The sequence below is a fragment of the Siniperca chuatsi genome, linkage group LG1 (assembly GCF_020085105.1).
Source record: "Siniperca chuatsi isolate FFG_IHB_CAS linkage group LG1, ASM2008510v1, whole genome shotgun sequence".
Lineage (NCBI taxonomy): Eukaryota > Metazoa > Chordata > Actinopteri > Centrarchiformes > Sinipercidae > Siniperca > Siniperca chuatsi.
Genome location: NC_058042.1, coordinates 11608921 through 11633327, shown reverse-complemented (window position 1 = coordinate 11633327; position 24407 = coordinate 11608921). Strand labels below are relative to the sequence as shown.

Here is a 24407-nt window from a genome sequence, read left to right as displayed (position 1 = left end):
CTGATTGTTTTGTTGACAAACTTCTTTTTTTTTCATCGTGGTTAAGCTTTAGGGATATTTTCAAGTCACAAAGAAACATAAAACATCTCTTTATGCTCTACTCCATTATGAAAAAAAGACTGTTAGACATCAGACTTTCACAACTCCCACACTGTGTATATTTCCTTAGTTCACATAAAAGCTGCAACCTACGCATAAGTCTAACCACGTTTCTGTATTACATAAAGGATAATTAGTAAGTTCACTTTGTTAAACAAAAAACAGATAGGGAGGCCAAGATCCAAAAAGTTTTTTGGTCCATTTTACCCCCAATCACTTTATCAGTTTAACTTGTGACACATGCATTTTGTGTTATGGAAATCACAGCAGATTGTTTGGCTAGCCAGCGTTTCAGTTTCTGATCAGGTATAATATGCAGATGCTGCACTTCTCCAGAAAAGTACTGATGAGTTGCCATGAATTTGACTCAATCTGACTTATGAATGCTTTGCTAAAGGTTAATGCAGTCTTCATTATCCTCACTTCATTTACATCACCAAAAACATAAGTGTATATGTATAAAAAGTGTTTAATGTGGAAAAAAATCTAAAAAGTTAAATATTTATTAAGGATTACAACATTCCTATTTAGATCCCTAATTGCCGATTGTGTAGGCATCATAACTTAACATAAACATCAACTTCTTTATTATCAGGAGGACTACATACTGATCACTCTCATCTGAAGGCAACTTTAATATGTCTCTGATGTGAATCCCACTGCTTACAACCAAAGAAGAAAAATGAACACCCCTTAACAATTTTTTTTTTCAATATCCTGCACACAAATGAGGACTGTAGACTTAATATAATTTAATAAATCATTTCAACTTTGATTCTTTAACAAGGTCTTTTGATGTCTTAATATGTCAGAAAAAAAGCCAATAGTAATATTATTGTCAAACCTTGAACAAAGCATCATGGTTAGACCACCTACTGTCAAGGTCCACATCTAAAATGTTGCACTGAATGGGGTTATTTTCAGTTGTGTTAGAAGAGACTTTACACCTCAACTTAGAACGTAATAATGTCAAATATCTTCCAGATACTGTTTGCCTTTGTCAACAGACTAAGTCATATCATACATCAGTTAGTAGGAAAAAAGTGTGAAAAAAGTGCTTTTTAAAATCTGACAGAGACTTACTGTACTAAAAACTGGTTAACCTGGGAACACTGAGATCACATATCTGAGAGTATCACTAGTGGGTAACACATCCCTCATAAATGGAATATCAAATCATTATCCTGCCAAGCAGCAGGTCAGTGATCAAAGACCACTGTTGTAACTGTTAAATCTGATTGCCCTTGCTTAAGGACAAAAATGCTGCCTCATGTTGGAAGAGCATAAACAGTTAATGTAACCAGTCCTATTACATGCATGAGGGTTTGCATAAGTATGAAGTTGTTTTTTAGATTTACTTTAAATTATGCATTTGACAGTTATACATATACATATATTGTGCTGCACATATATACATATACATATTTGATTTTGCTGTATACTCAATGCAGCTTAAGCGAACCAGCCGAGACTCTCTCTACCCTTCTATCTCTCTCTGTGCACCATGTAAAATATACATTTCCATAGGTTTATTTGCATTTATAGAGACCAGTCAGAGAGACCATTTGTGCATCTCATATTTCATTAATATCTTATGTAGGTTAAATCTGTTTACAGGGTCAGGTGTTACCTTTTTGAATCATGTCAAAAGGTAACAGGACAATTGTCTGACTCTGACCTTTGGTAAAATTTCTACATCTATATACTGTATCTACTGAAGTTAGAGGGGTTTTGTTTTTGTTTTTGTTTTTAAGCGATTGCAATTACAATTAATAGATGTCACTGATTGTGCAAGTACTATATATTTAATTTACTGTAAGTAATTCAAGCCTTTTTAATACTCTAATCTGGCATTTGTAGTGTCTCTTACACATTTCCTCATGCATTATGTTGCATCACATTTACACCATAGCTGTTTTCTGACATGTGTAGCTAATTTGCATATGTCAATTTAACATATTGCATAAATGACTGACATGCCGTGAAATATAGTGTGCACATCAACAGTACTGGGCAATAATTGCTGATGGTTTAATTACAGCTTTCATATATTGTAACACTGTCAATTCTTGTTGGCTTTAATCGCCTGTCTGTACACTTTTGAAATTGCACTGAAATTATACTGTGTCTCCTGAAAATTACGTTCGTATACAATTCATTTCCATTGTTTTTTATGATTTGAAGGAAGTTTGATGCCACCTGGATTATGTTAATGACATAATGACATAACATTTATAATGAATATATCTTCTAAATGTTCACTGTCAATTCAAAAGATTCATATTGTAGATATACTGTATCTGCAAAACATTAACTGGCAATGTTTTCATTAGTTTTCTCTACAATTACTTCTATTGAGAAGTAAAGAATGAATTGGGTTTTATTGGTTTTTGGTTGGTTAGAAGAGCACTCCATTGATTTAGCATTGCACTCCTATAACATTGTCAGACTCACGATGGACAGTAAAAAAAAAAGGATCAAAAGCGATGCAGTAGAACTAACTTTGGCCTTTTTTATTCCACATTCTTCATCTTGTCAAAACCTGGTGCCTACCTTACCCATATTGCAACTCGACCACAACAACTTTCGAGATTCGGGTGTGCCATGTTAGTAGCAGCTAGGGTAGCCTCGAGCTGCTAACGTCAGGCAGAGATGAGGAGTGGGCTACAGAGGTCTGGTAACCTCACTTCTTTCTAACTCCACATGTGCAGATTTTTATTAATTTTTTAAATTGTATTCTTCAGCCCCACTTGAGGCAATTTATCAGATTTCGTGCAGCTCCCTCTGGAGCCACAAAAGCCTTTATACAGCTTTTTTTCCCCATCCAAGGTCAGGCAACTACACCACAGTTCACCCCAAAATCAAAAATACATATATTTCCTCTTACCTGTTTATCCATCTAGATTGTTTTGGTATGAGATGCAGAGTTTCTGAGATATCGGCCATACAGATGTCTGCCTTTTTTTACTATAATGGAACTAGATGGCACTCGGCTTGTGGTGCTCAAAGCTCCAAAAAATACATTTGAAAAACTCAACAGCAATGTCTCTTTCCAGAAAACATGACCCGGTTATTCCGGGGATAATCCACAGGCCTTGTTGTGAGCAGTTTCATGTAGGAACTATCAGTAGAAAGAAAATAGTTTGTTTTGTGTGTGAAAAATACAATGTAATGTAAATGAAACATTATTAAATACATATCACATCTATTACATATGACAGTTGTAGATGTTTGCATAGAGGTGGGATAGATGCAGATGATACACATTTTTTCCCAGGCTTGTAAATATATTATGAACCACATTTAAAATGGAGCCAGTTCTCTGTACTACAACTGCACGTGGTTGGGCCATGTGCAGCTCTATTCATTTGTGAAGACAGTGAGTCAGTAGGCCTACACGGCACTCACAGAGTACATCTGCCAACTGTGAGTACATCTGCTAAGTTAGAGTCTGTATGAAATCATACACACACAGTTTACTCACAGCACTTGTATTTATGTGGTGCTGGCTGCTCCACCCTCAGCAGGCAAGCTGGCATCGACCTTGGGGCTATGCGCTTGATCTTCGCGCACGCCTCACCTTTTAATGATAAAATGAGAAAACTGGGTCGGAGATGTACATTCCCACCAGAAATAGTGGGAAGTTAACATCTTCAGCTGAGCACCAAGACTTCCAACTGGGAAATCATCTCTAAATAAATCAAATGAGTTTCACAAATAGGTGAGGAGCCTATGGGAGGCCCAGGTTTGCTCCTGGGAGGAATGAACAAGTCTGGATGATTAACTGAGAAATGAATGACCTGCTCGTGTATCCACTAGAAACCTACTTGAGCAATCAAATGACTCTAAATTAAATGATATTTGGTACGGTGAGTTCTTTATAGAGACTGATGTTGATTTTCATGAGTATTTACTGTCTCTGTTCAAGGAGTTTCAGCCATTCCCCGAAGCAAAATCTAAAACATTGTCTTCATTTTCTTTAACCTGCACTTTAAGACAATTCATGTTCAGATTTCACTGTCTTCCATACAATCAGCAGATAATTGAAAAAGTCAAATTGTATTTGAAAGAAAAGACACAATTACGACGCACACAATATCCACTAAATTGGATCAAAGTGAACATTTTGCAGCTGTTTAAAAATGTCTACAATGGTGCTTTAAACTCATACAGTTTGCAAAAGAGAATAAGAGACAGACAGAGAGAGAAATCCAACGAAACCAACCATGCACATGTATTAAAAAGAAATGGTAGTCTGCCATGAGATATATTACAACTCACCGGAGTTGGGATCGGAGTTGCCGTCTGCTTCAGTCCTCTTATCAGGGGAGGCCTGCTCGTAGAAGTCGTCCTGCGCCTGCACCAGAGGGAGAGGTTGTGTGAGGAGGGAGCCACTGCCTACAGGCTCGTGGTCCCCCAGACCGCTGTCACTGCAGCTCTCCTGAGAGCCATCCGGCAGGTGAAACGTGACGCGCCGCTGCGACTAGAACCAAGAGCACAAAACAGAGCCTCTGATGTTAGCGCTCTGCTCTGCCCCTTCAAAATTTTATCCTTTTCACACTATTATTTTGCACTGAGCTGAACAAGCTCATGCATGCTGCTTGACACACTGATAAGCACTGCAGTGTGAAATAAGCAGCCTTAAGAGTTTATCGGAACGATGTACAATATATTAAACATTTAAAAGTAAGGGAGGCATTGATAAATAGATTGTTTCATTTCCAGTTTCAGAAGAGAATGATTATGGAATAAAGGGTCTATTTTGACTTGGGCCGAGTTATTGACTGGAAGGGGAGTTAACACATGGTAAATACAGTCACGTTTCACTGCACAATGACAACCAATAACATCATGCAAATTAAACATAATGCACTGTAAAAAATATTCAGCAAGGTAAAAAGTGCAAAATTTGTGAACCTTTCATAAATACATAGTGTAATTAATGTCAGGCATAATTAATGAAGGCCATGAAATTTCTAGATATTGGTAGCAGAATATTATTATTTCTGGAGGACTGCTGCAGGGACATTTACAGCCTGATTGTTTAGTTTGTGTTGTCAGTTTGTTTGGGTGCTGGCAAAGTCAAAGTGGCCTGCAGAGTTAACAGAAGTCACCCCCAGGGCGTCCTTCTTCCCACATTCTGCACCCTCACTGAGGAGAGGAATTTCTTAACCCACAAGTGTTCCTGGGACATGCATTACAGCCCTTCTGTTGGAGATATGCATGGAAACACATACACACACACCATCCTTAAAGCCATCCTGATTGAATTTCCAATTGTTAATTCCAAGTGTCTTTCCCCCTTGCTCTAATGACATTTTCCTCAGGCTTTTTCATAAGTCCAGACACAAGCCTCCAGCTAACCTTTCGTGAGCACAGAGAGGTCCCTGCCACATCCTTGGTGATGACAGACAGAGACGGGTTTTACAGTAATTATTGGCAAAAGCAAAGGTCACCCAATCTGCAGTCTAATGCAAATGACCTCATTATATATTTTAGAACTGCTCCAAAAGCATGCAACATTCAATTAACCAAAAAGAGGGAATAAGGAAAGAAAAAAATGGGGTGTCGAGGGAGGTGGGGGTGGGGGATTTGCAGGCAGACCTAGGAGACTGTGGGAAAAACAAAAGCTGGCATCAGATTTAGATGCATTGTGTTTAATTTTCGGGAGGGAGGAATGACTGGATGGATGGATGGATGGATGGATGGATGGATGGATGGATGGATAGATGGATAGATAGATAGATAGATAGATAGATAGATAGATAGATAGATAGATAGATAGATAGATAGATAGATAGATAGATAGATAGATAGATAGATAGATAGATAGATAGATAGATAGATAGATAGATAGATAGATAGATAAAGCTGCTACTCAATATCTATGAAACTTGTTGCAGTGACACTGATAATACTCAGAACTGAGAACAGGGAGAATGAATTGAAATGAAAAGAAAGAATGTTTTATGAAATTCAAGGCTGACAGCTATGTATACGTGTCTCTTTGCAAATTATGTATTGTATTGGCTTCATTTATGAAAAGTTATGGTGGATTTAATATATACCTAGCTTGCTTTTTAGGCCTTTTTTTGTTAAAGAGCAACACAAATTAGTTGCAATCAACAGCTGAAATAAAAAAAGAATAGATAAATACCTATCCATCTTATTTGACAGTTGGATAGAACAGCTCTCCCTCTTACAGACCACGAGTGACATTTTTTGTGGATTATCATAAATAATACCATTTAAAATCTGTATATTACCAAAGATCTAAATCAGGATTTATGCTTCGCACTTGCAGGCTCCAATGACAACTGTAAGTGCAGAATCAAGTACAATTAAATGTAAAGGTCTTGTAAAACAGTAGGAATCTGGATAAATGTCACCATTAGTAATTATAAAGAGGCAGATGATCAGATGTGGCATTTTGAATGAAGATGACATAATGTGGAAAAAAGTCCTCTCTAAAACAGTTCCCTCAAATGTTTGTTTGTGTGACAGCTAAAGTACACTGATTGCTGAAGGTTAGGTATGCTAATGTATGTGTGTGCAGTTTAAAAACATTTTATAGAGAAAATTAACACAGTGAAACAGAAGGGTGAGGGAAGATTTGACATGTGCATCAGTATAATATTAAGACATTCATGAAAATACTATGATTAATATATGGAGTGAGTGAATACAAAAGGAAATGTAGTAGACAATGTGACAGTGGAAAAAATGACTGCTGTTGCTTGAAGCCCATGGAAAAGAACAGCAATCTTAATCTTAATCCTCTTTTTTTTAATTTAGACTTTTACATTTATACAAGATAGACATACAAAAAAGGAAACAAACAATCAAACAAACAAACAACAACAACAACAACATCAAAAAGTACAGAACGTTACAATGACACACATTATACAACAACACATAACATAGGAGGGGGTATACAGTACAGTGTCTCACAATTAATTAAAACCGTAATTCTCAATTAATCACAATATACATGTGATATTAGAAAATGGTCTTCTCATTTACATTAAAAGTATGGGCAATAATTGAAGCAACAGTAACTTTGTATATGTAATGATTTTGACTTCTAGTAGAGAAAAAACTGGTTCATTATCTTATTATTGATTGGGTTAACGGTTTTAGTGTGTGCTGACAAACACTGCTGGACTGGTGGGGCCTTAACATGAAACCTTGCTCAGTGCCCTGGCAGATTTTATTCTGGACTCTGTTAGCTGAAGAGGTGATGAAATGATTTAGACTTAAATATTTCACTATAACCTAGATTGTTCAAAGCAAAATCATTTATAATTCATCATTTAGAATGAATAAATACTACATAAAAAAAAAGGTTTACTTTTAAATTACATGCACTCTCTGTGTGTGTTCTGTCTGTGTTGTCTGTGGGTGTGTTTGTGCATGTGTTTATTTGTGGGTTTAAGCATGTTTGAAGATATTTGTATTTCTCTGTTGCTGACAGTCACTTGTAGTAACATTAGCATAAGACCGGCTTAAACTATCCCTGCTGCCAGTTTACAAGATATTATGGCTTATCGCGCCTGCTAACCCTTATTATCCGCTTGTTTTTATAATTTGCCTGACCAAACACACTCACTTTAACAAACACAAAGCAAATAGCAGCACTTTGCTGCTGGAAGGTTTAAATTCCAGCAAGCCTGCAAATTATCAAGAATACTGGTCGCCCTTGGGTCTTCATAGAAAGGATACGATATTAAAGCAAACTGAAAAATAATATCTGACAGGAGAGAGTAAATGCCAACTATTGAAACATCAGTCGCAACTGTGTGTGAAAAAATGTGAAAATGGAGAGTTTTGGCTTCCAACAGATAAATGTCGCTCCACACACTGTATGAGTATTAAAATCATTAATATCACCATTTGTTGAAAAGTAGATAGTCGCAGTATTATAAATTAATTCAGCTTTCATTAGTTATATTGATCTAAAGCAAATACCTGATCCAACCTAAGTTTGAGTATTGAGTTTTTTAAGCAAAATCTGCAATCAGAGAGCAATCATTTAACCAGACGGCAAAAGTAACAGATATATAAAGCGGTAAGTCACCCATAAACTGATATACATGGTGCCTGTTACCATAATGTCACTGAGTATTTTGACGTGTTTCAGCACTGTACTGTGCTATTGTAGCACTTCATGTCAACACCTCTGCAGAAAATCAGTGGGTGAAATATACAGAATCACTGTGCAGTAAAGACTCAATCCCCATAGAACACAAAACTGATACAACTATGGTTTTATGTGACAGAAAACAAATAGGGATAGGGCTTATGACTCGAAGCATGAGCTTTCTCTCTGCTTCCCTGTCTTTCTCCTCCTGAGTGTGACCATATGGAGCACAGTGTGCAAGTCAAAAACAACTTCTGTGTTGTATTGTGTTCCAAATGAATACAATACAACACTACAATTCTATCAGGCAGACTTTAATGAGAAGAAGCACACAGTGAGCAAAAGTGCATGCACACGCGCACACACACACACACACGCACACGTGCACAAAATAATGCAACCTCCTCACCCCCACAAATAATCTTATCTAACAGCAGTCTGACACCTGCGGTGAGAGAACACTTCCCACGAGTCCGTTCTCACAATCAGACCACTGAGGGAGATCAGTCAACCAGGAAAACAAAACTCACAAAAAGATCTCTTTCTCTCTCTGCCCTGCTCTCTCACTCTCTCCTTCCTTTGGAGACCAAAGGTGCTGTGCCATCTGCTGGCCACCTTGGAAAATACATTTTTTTATTGACAAAAGGCCACAAACGTGATTGTCTTCTTTGTTCCACTGGTCTTGCTGATTGATTTTTTTCTTTCTCTGTCATTCCCTCTCTGTCTTATACCTTTGCACTGCTATTGCTGTACTTCAACACTTGCTGAAACAACAAAATGACAAAGCTGAGTCTTGTTTGATGCTATTAACGCATAAATAGAATGATGTATGTCCTTTTTTGATGCTTTATAATGTTTTTTTGGAAAGTACATTTCAGTGTCATACTCTAGTCAACAACCCTGACAAGCTGTAACATTCCATAAAACATCAAATAAAGTGAAACATTAGCAGATGATAGACATTGCCTCCTGTCAACATAACATTCGGATTTCCTTTGGGATCATCCATAAGATGCATCACAATCTCAGTAAGGCAGGGCTCTATTTTGATGACATGAACACAGTCAAAAACAAGCTTTTCAAACAGCTTAAAAAAGATGAAAGACACAGAGATGAAAAGAGTTCCCAAACTTGTTTCTGTAAGCAACACTCAAATAAAAAGTGACAAATAAATCACAATCTCCCCCGTCTTTGATTCTGACTCTAATATTGACGTAGTCTGCTCCTGCTGCCTCTCCAGAGTCTAAGTCTGCTGCCTTCTGCTTTTCATCATTAAATCATAGCTAGGCAGTTCTGAGAAACATCTGCATTCTGCCAGATCCACAATGAAGCCCGATCAGTCACTCCCTCGCTCTTTGGTTCACCACAAATACACACACACAAAGACAAACACAAAGATGCATAAATCTAAGTCACATCTGACCCATTTCCCAAATTGCAAGCTTGGAAGAGTGGACATGTAGTGTGTGTGTGTGTGTGTGTGTGTGTGTGTTATGTCTAACAGTAGTGTGCTTTGTGTTAGTCATTTACAGAATACTTGCTTAGCATGTGATTATCAGCACAGTCCATCATTTTGACTCTTTCTGCGCTAAATGATCTTATGCAGATAAATGGACGCAGTGTACAGCATGCATGTTTATTTATTTATCCTTCAACCATTTATTGTCTAACCCACATAGCAGACATTTTCTTCTCATTAAAAAGCATAAATCCATGTGTAGTCATACAGTATGTTCATCACCAGGCTAACACTCACACCTGCCATCTTTCACAGGTGTTGTGACAAGTTCCCTCTCACTGATGCCCTCAAAGTCCAATTTATTTTATTTTCACCTGTCTACACCTCCCTAATTAACTCCACCTCATCCTACTTTCACACATCAGCACAACCCCCCCCCCCCCCACGCCATGTTTTTAGCTTGTTAAATTGATATCTGTGTTTTAGCCTAATTTGCGGTCATACAAGAGATATCACAATTAAATGACAAAACATGTGAAATAACACAGTAACACATTAAAGTAAAAAGTCCCATTTCTTTTTAAAAATTTGTTCATAAAACTGATTGCATAATGCAAAAATATTATTCAAAATATAATTGATCAGTTAAATCTGTATTAATTTATGTTTTTGGCTACATGGGGGCAGCACAACATGCTGCGAACACAACACTGACATATTATCACCTTATAAAATAAATATGGTGAATGTGATAGCAGACACAGAGCAACATCAGAAATTTTTTTTTAGTCGTGTTTCTGACCACCCAGTAAATGTAAGTGTAAATGTAATCCTCATTCTCCTTTTAGCTCTGTTTTGGTCTACACCAGCTCCTGAGGGAAATATCTGGCTCTTTAGCTGCTAAATGCTCCACTATTTTCACCAGCTAGTCGCCAACTTTGTCTGTCTGCCATTTGGTGTTGGACAGGTAGCATACAGTGGGTTTATCAAAGCTTTTTCACCAAAAACAGCCAGTATGGGCTCAAGGGGGCAGCATATCGCTTTGAGTGGCTACTGTGTAAAAAAATGCAACAGAAAAAGAGGAACTTGTGTATCTGTTTACAGCACACCCAACCAAACTGTGGGTGTCTCAGATGATTCATCTTGTCACGTTGTTATAACAAAGTAGAATAGAGAACATAGTCAACAACATCATCCAACATGCTGAACTCGTGATTAAATGTTGCTTGTGGCTGTTGCTGAAAAATATCAGCCATTAATAGTACTGATAAAAATCTTAAGGATTATAACTTTAAACTCAATATTGTAAAACACTGGACACAAGATTGCTGAAATCCAAGGGACATGTTCAGAGTTTATGAAGCTCATTAACTCCTTCACTATATAGCCTCTACCCATGTTAAAGCCACTATGTGTAGGATTTGACCCTGGGACACTGAGATAACTGGGCTGAAAGCAACTGATGTACCTAGTAGCTTTGAACTACTGTAACATAGGCAAGAGCGAAAAATATAAACTTTTTGCAAAACTGAAGGAACAAACCTCCTAGGATTATCTCTGTCGACTTCAGAAAAGCTCTCTCACTATCTGAAGTTAGGCTTAAACTGCAAAAGCTAACAGGCACGGAGAAAAATCACTAAACTAAACAGAATTTACCTGAACAGACTTCTTCAGAGGGATGAAATTTCATTTATAATTGATGTCATCTCACACCACCTGGGGCTACATCTGGACATCGTAGGCTCATCTACTCTATTTTTCCTCCACCCTGCAGTGACCTGTTACCTTTTTCTGATGGATTTCACCACCCTCTCCCTCTACATCTCCCTCCTCAGCCTAACTTTGGTGTGCTGTTAAATAACCTGACTTGGCTGAGTGAGAACTGTGAGACAGGAGTAGTTCAACCAGTATCCCTCTGTGCCTTAAGCTGAGCTGAAGAAACCTGTGCAACTGCCACAGAGCATTAGCTACAAAGTTAACCACTACTGACTCACTCATCGGTTCTACCCACGCCGACATCCACAGCCATAAAATGAGAGACACAGCAATTCTTCTCTATGTGTGTCTCCTGCATCAGGATGAAGGATTTGACACTCAGAGACAGTTAACTACAGAGCAGAGCAGGCTAGGCCCTGAGCACTGAATGTGGAAGCTTGATGTGTTTATGAGTTACAGTCCATGTGATCTTGGTGCTGCACTCAGCTGTAGACAGCGTACACTGAAGTCACTGTTCTGTGGCACTATGGAGGGTGTTACCTTCTTATTTAGACACTACAAATGCTTCTGAGACATACCTTGTGTGTTATTGCACCAATAAAAGGAATTAGAAATATTAAAAGGTAATCAAAAATAAATACATTCATGTTGCATTGAAAGCTACACATGTATTTGTACTCGTGCAAAACCAAATCATAATCTCAGTGTACTCTATGATTCATAATAACCTACAACCCTATTAACTGTCATGAAATCCTATTTGTGATTCCATTACACCAAGCAGGTACAGAAGCACACATTTGTTTAGTTGGATCTCTGTTTATCCTGTGGAAATAATGGCTATTTACACAGCCATGATTATCCAGTTTTGAGAGATCAAATGTAAATCGATGCAGCTGGGAGGTCTGGTTGAATTTGGCAACTGGTGATCTAAATTTCTCAATTTTTTATGGCATTCACTCAAAAATATGAGGACTGTATGATTGTTTTTATTTGTCTCCAGAACAGAAAACAAACAGATATATCTAGATAATCTGACTTTTCTTCGTTTATTTTTGTTAATCTTATTAATGAAAACAGCTGAAGGATAGCTCGGTATATTATAACCTTTGTATTGACTTAATTCAGCATGTCCTGTCTATTTACTGCATGTAATGTCCATAAAACTGAGCAACAGTATACTTGGTATGTGTAATTCGCACCATATATGACATATATATATGTTTTTGATGCCCACTTTTCTTCACCTAAAATTTGGGGCTTGGAAGAACAATGATCTAAATGTGAGGGGTGAATTTTCAGTCAGGTCTGCCAAAATCAACTTCCTATACTGTAAACATTGTTTCTTCTTTTATATCGTATAACACCTTCCTTTCTCTTAGCTTATCCCTGTTAACAATAAATTGGATTTTATTTCTTTGTCTGTTAAATGAAGTATGGTAATAAGAGGGTGTTAATCTAATAAATTTAAGTTGTACATATGCAACTACATGTTAAATTCATAAGCTTCTACATTATTACAATCTCTCATTTAAAAGCTGAATCCAACTGACTGGATCTTTCTACAATAAGTTCTACAAAGTGCTAAAACCTAATGACATGGACAACAACTGATCAGTCTGATACTGCAGCTTACAGTAAAGAGAATCTGTATGCATAGTAGCTGCTGTTTAAAGACAATGAAACAATAAAAGTACAATGTACGGCAATATCTCTCACTACTCTAACCAGCATTTTTAAGTTATGGCCTGAAATTAATTGAAAGGCCTTTGTTGAATTGTAGACCACACTAATAAGAACATTCCACTATAACAGAATCTAATTGTCACTTAAATACTACGAGGAGAAGGGCATTTTATAATCTCTATAAGTGTTAAATCTCTTGACAAGCCAACTTGTAACCACTCCCAAAAGCAGCAGATGTTCATGTCACTTGATAATGGCAAGAAAGTGATAACAGAAGTGATGTTTGACGATGAAGCACTATGGCAAGGTGTTGACTGTGCCATCAAATATCACTATCGACACCCTGCACTTACAGTATGTGCCAGCCGTCATGGTGTTACATGGGCAGGCACACCAGACATACTTGTGCCTGTGTATACTAAGATTCAAAATGTCCACTAAAGAGCCTGGCAAAATCCCCCCAAAATAATCTTTTTTATATATTTCACAAGGGTTTAAAGTGTTGTATGAGTACAGACTGTACATTTTCAGGTACAAACTGTACATGCACGGACAAAATTACATTCAGAGTTAGGGTAGGCCAGTATGAATCTGAGGAGAGGTGAGGAATGAAATATATTTTCAATATTTGCAACATACATCTGATTAGTTTTACATCTAGGTACATATTTAAAGCACATCCACATAGTTGTTGTTTTGTGCATGTACATGCGTGCTTATGAGAGATGAGTGCATAATGTACGTGTTCACTGTATGTATACACATAATATTTCAAATGATGTGGTATTAGTGGGTGTTAAAACTGGGCACAATTAGTGAGTAGGATCGCATTTTTAATTGAATGACTGTCTGTCTTGTCTCTGGTTTAAATATACCGTAATATTATGGCCTCTCTTTTTTTTGGCTATAAGAAACAGTTCTGGGGTCATTGTAAAACAATGTAATACAACATTGATAACATGTGTTTAGACATGTCAACCAAAGAAACTTCAACCATGAAAACATACTGTAATAATGGATATGTACAATGTGTGGTTAGCACATATTTTCTACTTGAAGTGCAGCTGAGAAAGAAGTCTTGCACGTTACCATACACTGAAATAAACACATATCCAACAATGTGTGCATACAGTATGTATTTCCAGGGCTTAATGTGTATATATAATATGTCATATAAATCCATAGCCTGTACTGTATGGTACATAACCCTTTCCTACAAATGCATCACTTATTGTTGACAACCAAAGCTGCATCATACTAATCCTCTTTGTAGCCCACTACCTTGGATTTGTAAAACATCGGGAAAACACACCTGCTGTTTTGCCATTTCACCCATCAGGAAATTAGAAACTAACTTTTTCTGAGAGGACAGTCACACTGAGGGAAATACAATTAAGCTCAAGCCTTAATAATTAATTTTATGGTCAATGATCTTAACAACAATTATTTCTGATGCAACTAATCATCTGGAAAATAAGAATCACCCAGACCATTTTCCATTTGTTTTGTTGCCAAGCAGCCAGCAATTTCCCTCCAATAGTTTCTAGTGAAAGCAAGGCGCCAGCATAATGCAGTGGTGGATAGTGTGTCGCAGTGCATAATTTGTTTTTGTTTGTATGTGATCGCCTGCCCGTTTGCATTTTGGGAGACTGTGACAGGAAAGGAACACTTCTCTCTCTCTGTGTGTTTTTGTTTTTTTCACTGATGGAAAACCATTCAGCCAACATGTAGACCAAAGCCGCATTATATGTTTATGTACAGTAGCAGGGGGAAAATTTTCAGCATTGTTGAATTTCTAGAAATTATGTTTTATTTTTACCTTTATTGTGAACATGCCGCAGGATGGAGACTAGATTTGCTCATGATCAACAGAGGGGGAAAAACAAGAGAACATGAGAAACAGAGATTAAAAAGGAATGAATATTGATGGACCAGAAGACAATTTCCACTATGCGGGGCACATAAATTATCTGTTTCGTGAGGTACATAAAGAAGAAAGGTGATCTTGATGGCTCTCATCACACTGTTTTGTTATCCTTTCTTTGGGTTTAAAACACTGAACAAACATCCTAACTGATGAAGACCAATACGATACAACATACATGAAAATAATTAAAATGATTTTCTCTATAATTGGTGCTGCTGAAATACAGTAACTGGACTTCAATTTCTAGGATGGTAAGGCTGTGTGTTTATACAGTATATCCGAGGTTGCGTCATAAAGGAGTTAATACAAAAGCATTAATTTCCTCAAAAGCATGACAAAATTAAACGTATTAAGTAAAAATGCACGGGGGAAGATCCATTCCGTAAAAAGCTTATTCAACATAGAGAAACACATTGCTTTTTGTATTTGTTTCATCTTTTCCTTATATGTTCTTAAACAAACCCACCACCACCACTTTGGCTTAGCATTGGTTGCAGTAGCAGCCCATTAAAGACTAGATAAGTTGTTCTATCAGCAGGACATTACCCTGGGTACACTTTTGACTTGTTCCTCATAAACACAGATTCACTGAAATTTAATGTATATTTTTTGTTTTCAACAAATATCACACTTGTTGTTATAGCAAAAAAAAAAAAAAATCCGAAATATGAACAAAACTGAAGAACACTCAAATGAAATGAAAATATTCACTCCAAAGTGGCAGTACGTATCTGACCTGTTTTTAGGATATATTTGAAAACAGTGACAGAAACACTGATATGCTGGTGTGAGAATCCTTCTCTTTTTGCCTTTGTACAATATGTTTGAAATAATATGATCAATCCAAACAGTATCTTACTGGGTCTGGATAAATGCAGTAGTAGAAGGAAATAGGCAGCACTGCAGTGTAGTATAGATTTATCACAGCGTATCCCATGGATGTATAAAGACATGGAATATCCAAGTATGGTGGCCCATTCATGGCAACACAAACTGCTGCCTAGCAAAAAGGTTGAAAGTGTCTATCGTCCCTAAAATGACGCTGTTATTATCCTTTAACATTGACACCCTATTCTCTTCACATATCCATGGTGCTCCATCTTTGCAGCTGGAGAGGCCTCTTGGTATGACATCACTGGTTCAGTCACTATACTGTTTGACAGTTGGCTTTAAATACACAACATGTTCCATGCTGCTACGTTCTCCACTGAACAACTGTAAGGCTTTATCAAGATGTCCTGTAGAGAACCACTCTCTATTGTCAGTTCAACTGAAGCCAACCCCACATTTGTGACGGGTCCCCTTAAATAATGCACAGTGGCAGCAATGTTGACTTCTTATGTCCCAGTAAAATATGGACAACTCTTAACACTTTAAAAGCCTCAACAAAACACGTCTGTGATACCTTCCTATTGAACAACATTGCACTCGACTCACTCATTCACTCATGACTGTGAAATGAATAAAACATGCACTGCATTCTCACTATCAGCATCAAACTCACTTTGTTCTTCTTGTTCATGTTCCATCTTTTCATTTTGTTCTCTTCTTTGGTCACCTTTCTCTTTCTCTATGCACTTTTCGTGTGACCCGCAGCCACAGCTTCTGTAGTCTAAGTACTTACAGCAACAGCCTGAGGCAGGATACCCTGATTTCCCACAGTGAGAGAAAGGCTTGCCTAAGACGGCCATGCCTTTTATACCGGTGGTCAGGTTGTGCAGGTAGATTGATGGGCTCACCTGCTGATCTTCTCTAGCCACCATCCCCATTGACATACTAATCTCTATAGCCTTTTCCAGTTTTAGGTTATCTTCAGTTAGAAATCACCTTTGAATCATTTCAATAAGCAACCCATATACCAATTTGTCACATACTGTACTGTTCTTCAGCACAAGCAGAAGCATGTTTCCATGTAAATCTTTGGAGTTTAGGGAGGAAGCTCGATTTATCATGGCTTTGATGAGTGAAGTTCTATGTAATAGTTACATAGTACAGAGACAAATGCGGAAATGTAGTAATACGCAGTGTCGGCGAAGCTTTGTGGATGAGGATGACAGATCATCTGTGTGCAGCCTTGATCCACTCAACAGCTTACAGACAATTTTTGCCCAGTGGTCAACATGTCAGCTGAACAGGCTAAGATCGCTTGTCTGTCTCCCTGGAGGGTTATAAATGACAGACAATAAGTAACATTAAATACATGTCAAAAACAACTTCACATTTATAAGAGTATACTTACAAGGGATACCATTTAGACTTCTGCCCATATTTTAAAAAAATTTCAAGAAACTATTTTTTAAACATTTCAACAAACTGTTTTACAATTGAGATGCACTTTCTATTTTAGCATAACCAAATTGACCTTTCCCTTTTTTTTTAAATATTGTAATATAATGAGTTATTATTTCTGGGAAAACTTCTCAATTTCTGAACTGCAGCAATGACACTTTCAATCTTCTTCATGATTACTAAATATCGTGAACATGGAGAAAGATGCATACTAGTCTATAGTTATATTTAATGACAGTATATAATATCATGGTTCTACTACAGTATGTAGTCTGTGTCTGGGCATTTTTTTACTCTGTTTGGACAGGGTTGAAAAGAACTGAGCATGCTGACATTTTGTCCACTCAGTACTGCTCCTTACTGGATTGCCCCTTGAATGTAAATACCCCATTGCTAGAAAAGGTTGCTTACTGCTAACTGTAGAATTCAAATATAAAATGTCTGCAAAACTTTAAAATAAATGTTTTTTATAAGGAATTTAAATAATCTAGAAGCTGGGTAGCATAACATACTATATTTCTATTTGAGAGTGTCAAATATGTAGACCCTGTATTGTGCACATTCAAGTACAAACTGTTGAAAAGCAGTGCAAACTGCTATTGTATGCAAACTGTGGACCTTCCCGTGGCCAAAATCTTAAAATAGCATGGTTTTCCACCATTGCAACTGAAATAGCTGACCAAGTCACTTTATATACCATGATTTTCAAAGGTGAAATGAAACCCTGTGCAGGAATAATAGCACATCTAAGGAAAGGCAGCTTCCAGCACTTATCCCACAGTTAAAATCAGCTTGCTAGCATGGCAGAGAAAAAGCATTTTTTTAGTGTAACAGTTTGAACAGATCTCAAATATTCATACATAAAAATGTATAACAAAGAAAAGGAACCCATTTAAACCCTGTGACCTAATGCCAAGGAATCCCACAATCAGAGTAAGTCAGATGCAGCATTCCTGGTTAAAGCTGCAGGATTGTCACACACCCCCATAATATGAAGGTGTCAAAGAGTTTCCCCTTGGGGATCAATAAAGTATTTCTGATTCTGATTCTGATTCCTTCTCAGTAGTATTTTCAGTTTGGCACAAAGATATGTTTTCCAAGTCATGGATATACACTCAAAATAATGTTTGCTGTTGAAGAATATCCTGGAGCAATAACTTATTACACATCTAGTAATAAAATCCCTAGAGAGAGAAAAACAAGGATGTCTGTGAGTTACATAATCTGAAACACAAGCTCAGCTGTTTTTGTAAAGATGAGTACCTCCATTCCCTATCCATATAAAAGAAAAACTAAATGGCACAGAGTCAGAACAACTGGTATATAAGTGTTTGTAAATCTGCATGTGCTCACTTGGGACCCCCTTACAACCTACAAAATAATATTCCAACTGGGACACCACACTGTCGTCATATTAAAAAGTGATGTATATTGTTTTTTCCTCTCACCATCCCTTGTTACCAATTTATGACAGAACAGCAAGGGGAGAAAGACAATATTGGTGTGAGGAAAATGGGGATGACAGACAGGACCAAGAGAGAGAAAAAAAATTAGGATGAGAGTTGCAATATTAGTTTAAAGAGACAGCTGCAATATTCAAACAATCATTCACAAGACTCCAATGGCTCACTGGAAGCGTGTAAACAAACCTTATGTCTACAGCCTGTATAACCATGAATCTCATAACCCGTCTTGGCCCTGAAGCCTTTTCCAGCCTCCCCCACAAGTCCAGTGGCTTATCACATAAACGATTATTGACTGCTTTGCAAGCCATCAATGCCATCAGTGCAGTTTTACATATGGTAAGCCCAGCAACTTCATTGTAGTAAGCCAGTAGAGGCAGGAAGCTGAGAGGCTATAAAGACCAGGTTCTGCAATGAGAATAAAAGGGTCTGGAGTGGCATTTACAGTCCTTACATTTGAATGTGGTTTACTCTCGATTACTGTAAATGTTAATTATTTGACAAAGAATATTCTATGGAATCATCACAATTCCTGGATATTTCTGTTAAGACACTTTGAAGGTAAAAGAAAGGGCAGAGCCTTCCAGTATTAACAGTGGATTGCTACAAAACAAAAGCTCACGTAACATGGCTGTGTGATGGTGCAATGTATTGGTATATAAAATGGTGCCTCAGGTCTTGCAGCTGAGCCAAAACAACTTAATGGATTAATTGGGAACCAACAGAGATAATTAGGCCTTTGGGGTTGTATGATTCCACCCCTCGTCGACTGTTGCCTCAGAACTGTGATGTAGTGCGTTCCTGCTGTGTAATCGAGATAATTAGCAAGAATGTTGTGTCACTGTCCAAAGATTAGCAAAAGGGAAAGGCCAAATAAGGCTCATTAAAATGTGGTTCCAACCATAGAAAGACTTGATTTATTTACTGACAGAGATTGTGTCTTGCTTTCATTTACTTTATTTGTATCCTTAGAGAAGTTAGGGATACAAAGATGAAATATTCTATTTTTTATCTTCTGACATTAATTTCACTTCAATCATACCATGAGCAGACACCACAGCTAGAGGAATTGGTCCAACCTTTAACTTGGCAGCCATTTACCAGGGTCCACACAAACACACTGCACTGCAACAATTTCTTTAGCTCGTATGAGAACAATGCAAACTATTGTCATATATTTGTTTCCCCTGAGGAGAAATGACTGTGGATAGCTAGCTGTTAGCTGAGACTAACTGAGCCAGGGCTTCAGTTGTTTACTATGCTCCTATTATTGGATGCCAAGGTGTCCTTCTGTGAGGCTGACAGGCACTGAGTGGAAGGCCAAATTGATTGGTCTGCTCTTGCCCACCAAAAGGACCTGAACTCAATTTGCTTGTGATGGCTTCAATTTCCTGGCTGGACAAAATACCCCCACTCCTCTCTCCCTTGCTCTCTCTCACTCAGCATCCCTTCCTTGCTCAAGAGCTGTCATTTAATTTCATTACTCAACAGGGGAGGTTCATGCCCTGTCACATTTGTCTGTCTTTCGTCCCTCGCTCTGTTCATACCAAGAGCTACAGGAAAGAAAGGCGTGTGGTTAAGACACTGGTTGTTTTAGCATTTCCAGGAATAGTATCATTTGCAGTTTTTGCCTGGCGACATCCAAACCAAAGCTTGGTAAGCAAAGTTTTCTTTTAAAGAGGGGTAGTAGCCTGATCCTCTTCTGCCCTCTAGATGAGAGATGCAAATGGGTACATTTTTAAGATAAGCTACATTTTATTAAGGTGTCCAAAGATGAAAGCAAAGACAGAATACAGAAACTAAGTCTACACAAACATACTGCATGCCTTCATTTGGGTGTGGTGTGTAAAATTACTAGTTGACTGTGGTGTACATCTCCATGTCATTACTCCTGCCAATATTCAAGACAAGGTCATCAAAGGTTGAACTAATTTAGGGCTTGCTTTATAAAGCTTATTTTCTTCCACAACATTTCTCAGGAGCAAAGACCCAGTTTGCTTCTCCCAACATACTGTAGCAACATCTTGTAAACTAATTTCAGATGCACATAATGCCCACACGGTCAACGGCTGATTAGAAAGAAAACAGGATCTAACGCTGGAGTCAAGCATATAGGTCTTTGAAGTGATTACCTTACATGTTTTGGCCTTGCTTTCGTTGCTTTAAGATAAACATGTGGAGCCACTCAGCATATGCCAGCTTATGTCAAGATGAAAGATTTTACAAGCCATTATCAGAAACCCGCAGACTGTACTGAGGGTATTAGCTGGCCTCAGAAATGTGCTACAACTGCAAAGATCTTGCTCTGATTTCAGACACTGTGGATGGGGGGTCAGCCTCTCAGCACTTTTAGATGATCTAGATGACAGGCAGGAGATTAAGGGCTGGAAAAATGTGAGGTCCTAAAGATAGCTAATCACATACTGTACAATATAGCAAGAAAATGTCCTAAAATGTTAACTCGCTTTATTAATGTACACAAATAAAATAATAAAAGCAATTTAAAATCCATATAATCATAAAATCACACATAAACACAGAATATTCTATCACAATTACAAAAAGCTGAGAGGAATGTGCAACATCCCCCTACCCTAACCTCGCTATCATTTTCTCTTGCTTTTACTCCTCTTTGTCTCAGAGGACATGCTCTCTTCTGGGTGTATTTACCAGCGGTGTTACAAGCTTTTACCTCCAGGAAACAGGCGGCTGATCTGGTTCATATTTTACAATGATTCATCTCGCTCAGTATCAACCACGAGGCATAAATGCGATACAACCAAATTAAGGCCGCTCAGCCAGACAAACAAGCTGGGGAATTTCAAACCTATGCCTTTTTTTTCATTTAGCTTTGTGAGCCACTGCAATTTATTGCTATATTAAGACTGATTTCTTAAAGCTGTTTCTCATGTTGTAGGTGTTGTTTCCCTTCTTTTATTTTTTATTTCAGTAAAAAAGGTATTACTACACATAAATACATTGACTGCACACTTGCAGTAAGTTGACATTGTTTTCCAGTACAGCAGTAAATCCTATAGAGACTATTTGTCGTAGCTAGCCACTATGCCCCCCGAGCCTCGTGTTACCCGGTGTTTCTACCCTTCCTTATGTCTCCTTGCTGTCCCCTGTCTGTCATTGTTTGTGTGTCTGGGTTTTCTGGCCTGGCTTCCTGGTCACCGGCCTGCTGCTGATCACCGGCACACCTGCATTCCATCTTCATCAGTCTCCACCGTTCATATACCAGGCATCTCCACACCACCGACGCCAGATCGTTCCCATACATGTGTACGCCACTTTCGTAACGGCCAACAAGACACAATTAAAAGGTGTTTCTTATTTGCCTGTTAGTAATCCTGATTTCTCTCTGCCTCAGACACGTTCGCTGCCGGTGATCACCGCTCCAGACCGCTCATCAAGATCAGTCAGAAATCTGTCACCAAGTCAGCCTCGCCATCCAGCCGATTCGACCTCCAGAGCCTGCCGGCTACCCGCTCTACACGTCCGGCTTCACCAGCCCTCAGCCTGGTCGGTTCAGCCACCTCCACTACACTCGCCAGTCCAGAGCCAGCTCACCTCGTCTCCATCCAGAGCGCCGCCAGTTCCGTCCCTGGCCCGGTCGAGTCTCCGAGGCGGCCACCAACTACGCCGAACTTCTTACTCCCCAGCTACTATCAGTTCACTAAAGACTGTGGTCAACTTACCATGCTCTGTCCTGTGTGTTCTGCGTTTGGGCCCTAAAAACCGATCTTACGACACCATTACAATAAATCTTAAACCCAAGTGTAACTGTACTGTTTTTGTATAATCAAAATTAATTTTCTTAATTTACTTAAGTACTTAAGTAACATCAATAAAAGTACTGCCTCTAAATCATCAACACTTATCTTTCTATTCCTCATCTGAACACAATGACGGATCTATATATTGAACTTATATTCTATTCATAAGCAGCCTTACATCCTTTGAGCTGTTTGATCAGTTAAAGCAAAGATGACTTCTGCAGAGAGTGTGTTTAGTCTGCACAGACATGCTATGCCCTGCCATTGCTGGAGGTGTCTGTTCTGGCTCTCTTCAAGTGAATCAAAAAGCCCCAGAGGGACAAAGCCAGAAAATTATCCATTGTGTATGGGGAACAAGGGAGAAAGCACCCTGTGAGTGGAGAGCAAGCTGGACACTGACGGGTCCACCTAGCTCCAGGGAAATTACAGATACATGCTAAGAAATTGCACAGAAATATGGAAGAATCTTCTGTGCTTTGCTTTGCCATAGCTATCTGTTCCACATTGTGAAATGATCATTTCCATTATCTTATCGATCCCGTCATCAGCCAGAGAGGGAGATACTTCAGGATTTTTTTTTCTGACTCTCAGATTATGAAGGGGATAATGATGATTTCCCTGTTCACTAATAATGCTTCATTATTACCTTTTTATGAAACAATTTAGTAAATCCAAATATTAAAGTCTGACTCTACTAACTGTGCTGCATTTTTTCACATCAACCTAATGACAATGCATGTGTTGAATGTTATAATTATATTAGCATTATATTGGCAAAAAATGTAGCACCTCATAGATTAATAATAATAATAAGAGCTTGCACTAAAGCTTTTTTTTTCTTTTCTCTTTTGTTTTAAGTGAATGGAGAGGAAATATGTCATGAAGATATTCTGCATAAAAATATCTCATCCATTCAATCAAATACATAATAAATAGTAAAACCCAGGTTTTATTACTGGCAGATTTATGGTCATTTATTTATTAAGGTTGATAGTAAAATTTCATTATTGTCTGTGTTGTGCTACTCTAGCTAGTGCCTTTATTACTGTACTCGACCACATTACATTTCTGAATTTGCAGGAATTAGTCATTTATCATAAAAAATAGTCCTAGCTGATACAAAGCTAACAATGATTGGCGGATCTTTTCAACATAGTAGGTATTCCAACAGACACTTTGGAAACCAAGTACTTTGGTACAAGTTACAGTAAGAAAAGAAACAACAAAGAGAAAAATCCTTGTTCAGATGAATTCAGATGACTTTCTCCCGAGACAGAATAGGATAGTGTGAAGCACTGTCTCTCTCCAGCACCAAGCCAGATTCCTGCTCCTGTCTCTATTTGAAGGGTAGTGATGTGTTTAATACTTCTCACCCTGGCAGGTTCAGTGGTAGATAGAAACGACTGAGGTAAAGAAAAATACAAAGTAAAACCGCATGGCAGCAGAAGGGGGCTAGTTCACTTCAGAAAAATGGTCTGACCTTGAAAAGCAATGGGCAAAAAGGTTCAGTATGTGCAGGTCAGAGAGTGAAAAGAAAGGGCCCTCTCAAAAGATGGTCTATCTATCTATCTATCTATCTATCTATCTATCTATCTATCTATCTATCTATCTATCTATCTATCTATCTATCTATCTATCTATCTATCTATCTATCTATCTATCTATCTATCTATCTATCTATCTATCTATCTATCTATCTATCTATCTACTTACCTACCTACTTACCTACCCACCTATATATACATAGATATTTATATATGCTGTGTATTGATTTTCTGTCTGGGAGCTGTTGTGATGCAGGCAGTCAAACAGAATTCTAAAACAAGACAGATTGTAGTGTGCACGC

At 38.0% G+C, this 24407-nt stretch overlaps 1 protein-coding gene across 6 annotated transcripts in view; it reads right to left on the bottom strand.

Annotated features, from left to right (window-relative positions):
• The window catches only part of LOC122876885 (protocadherin-9), a 198772-nt gene that overhangs the window by 58428 nt on the left and 115937 nt on the right, over positions 1-24407 (bottom strand). For 3 of the 6 annotated variants that reach the window (XM_044197774.1, XM_044197801.1, XM_044197784.1), the window contains one exon: positions 4381-4582. In XM_044197774.1, the coding sequence (XP_044053709.1) occupies positions 4381-4582 (202 nt within the window). The remainder of the gene's footprint in view (positions 1-4380; positions 4583-24407) is intronic. The other 3 variants (XM_044197792.1, XM_044197821.1, XM_044197811.1) reach the window with 1 other exon arrangement.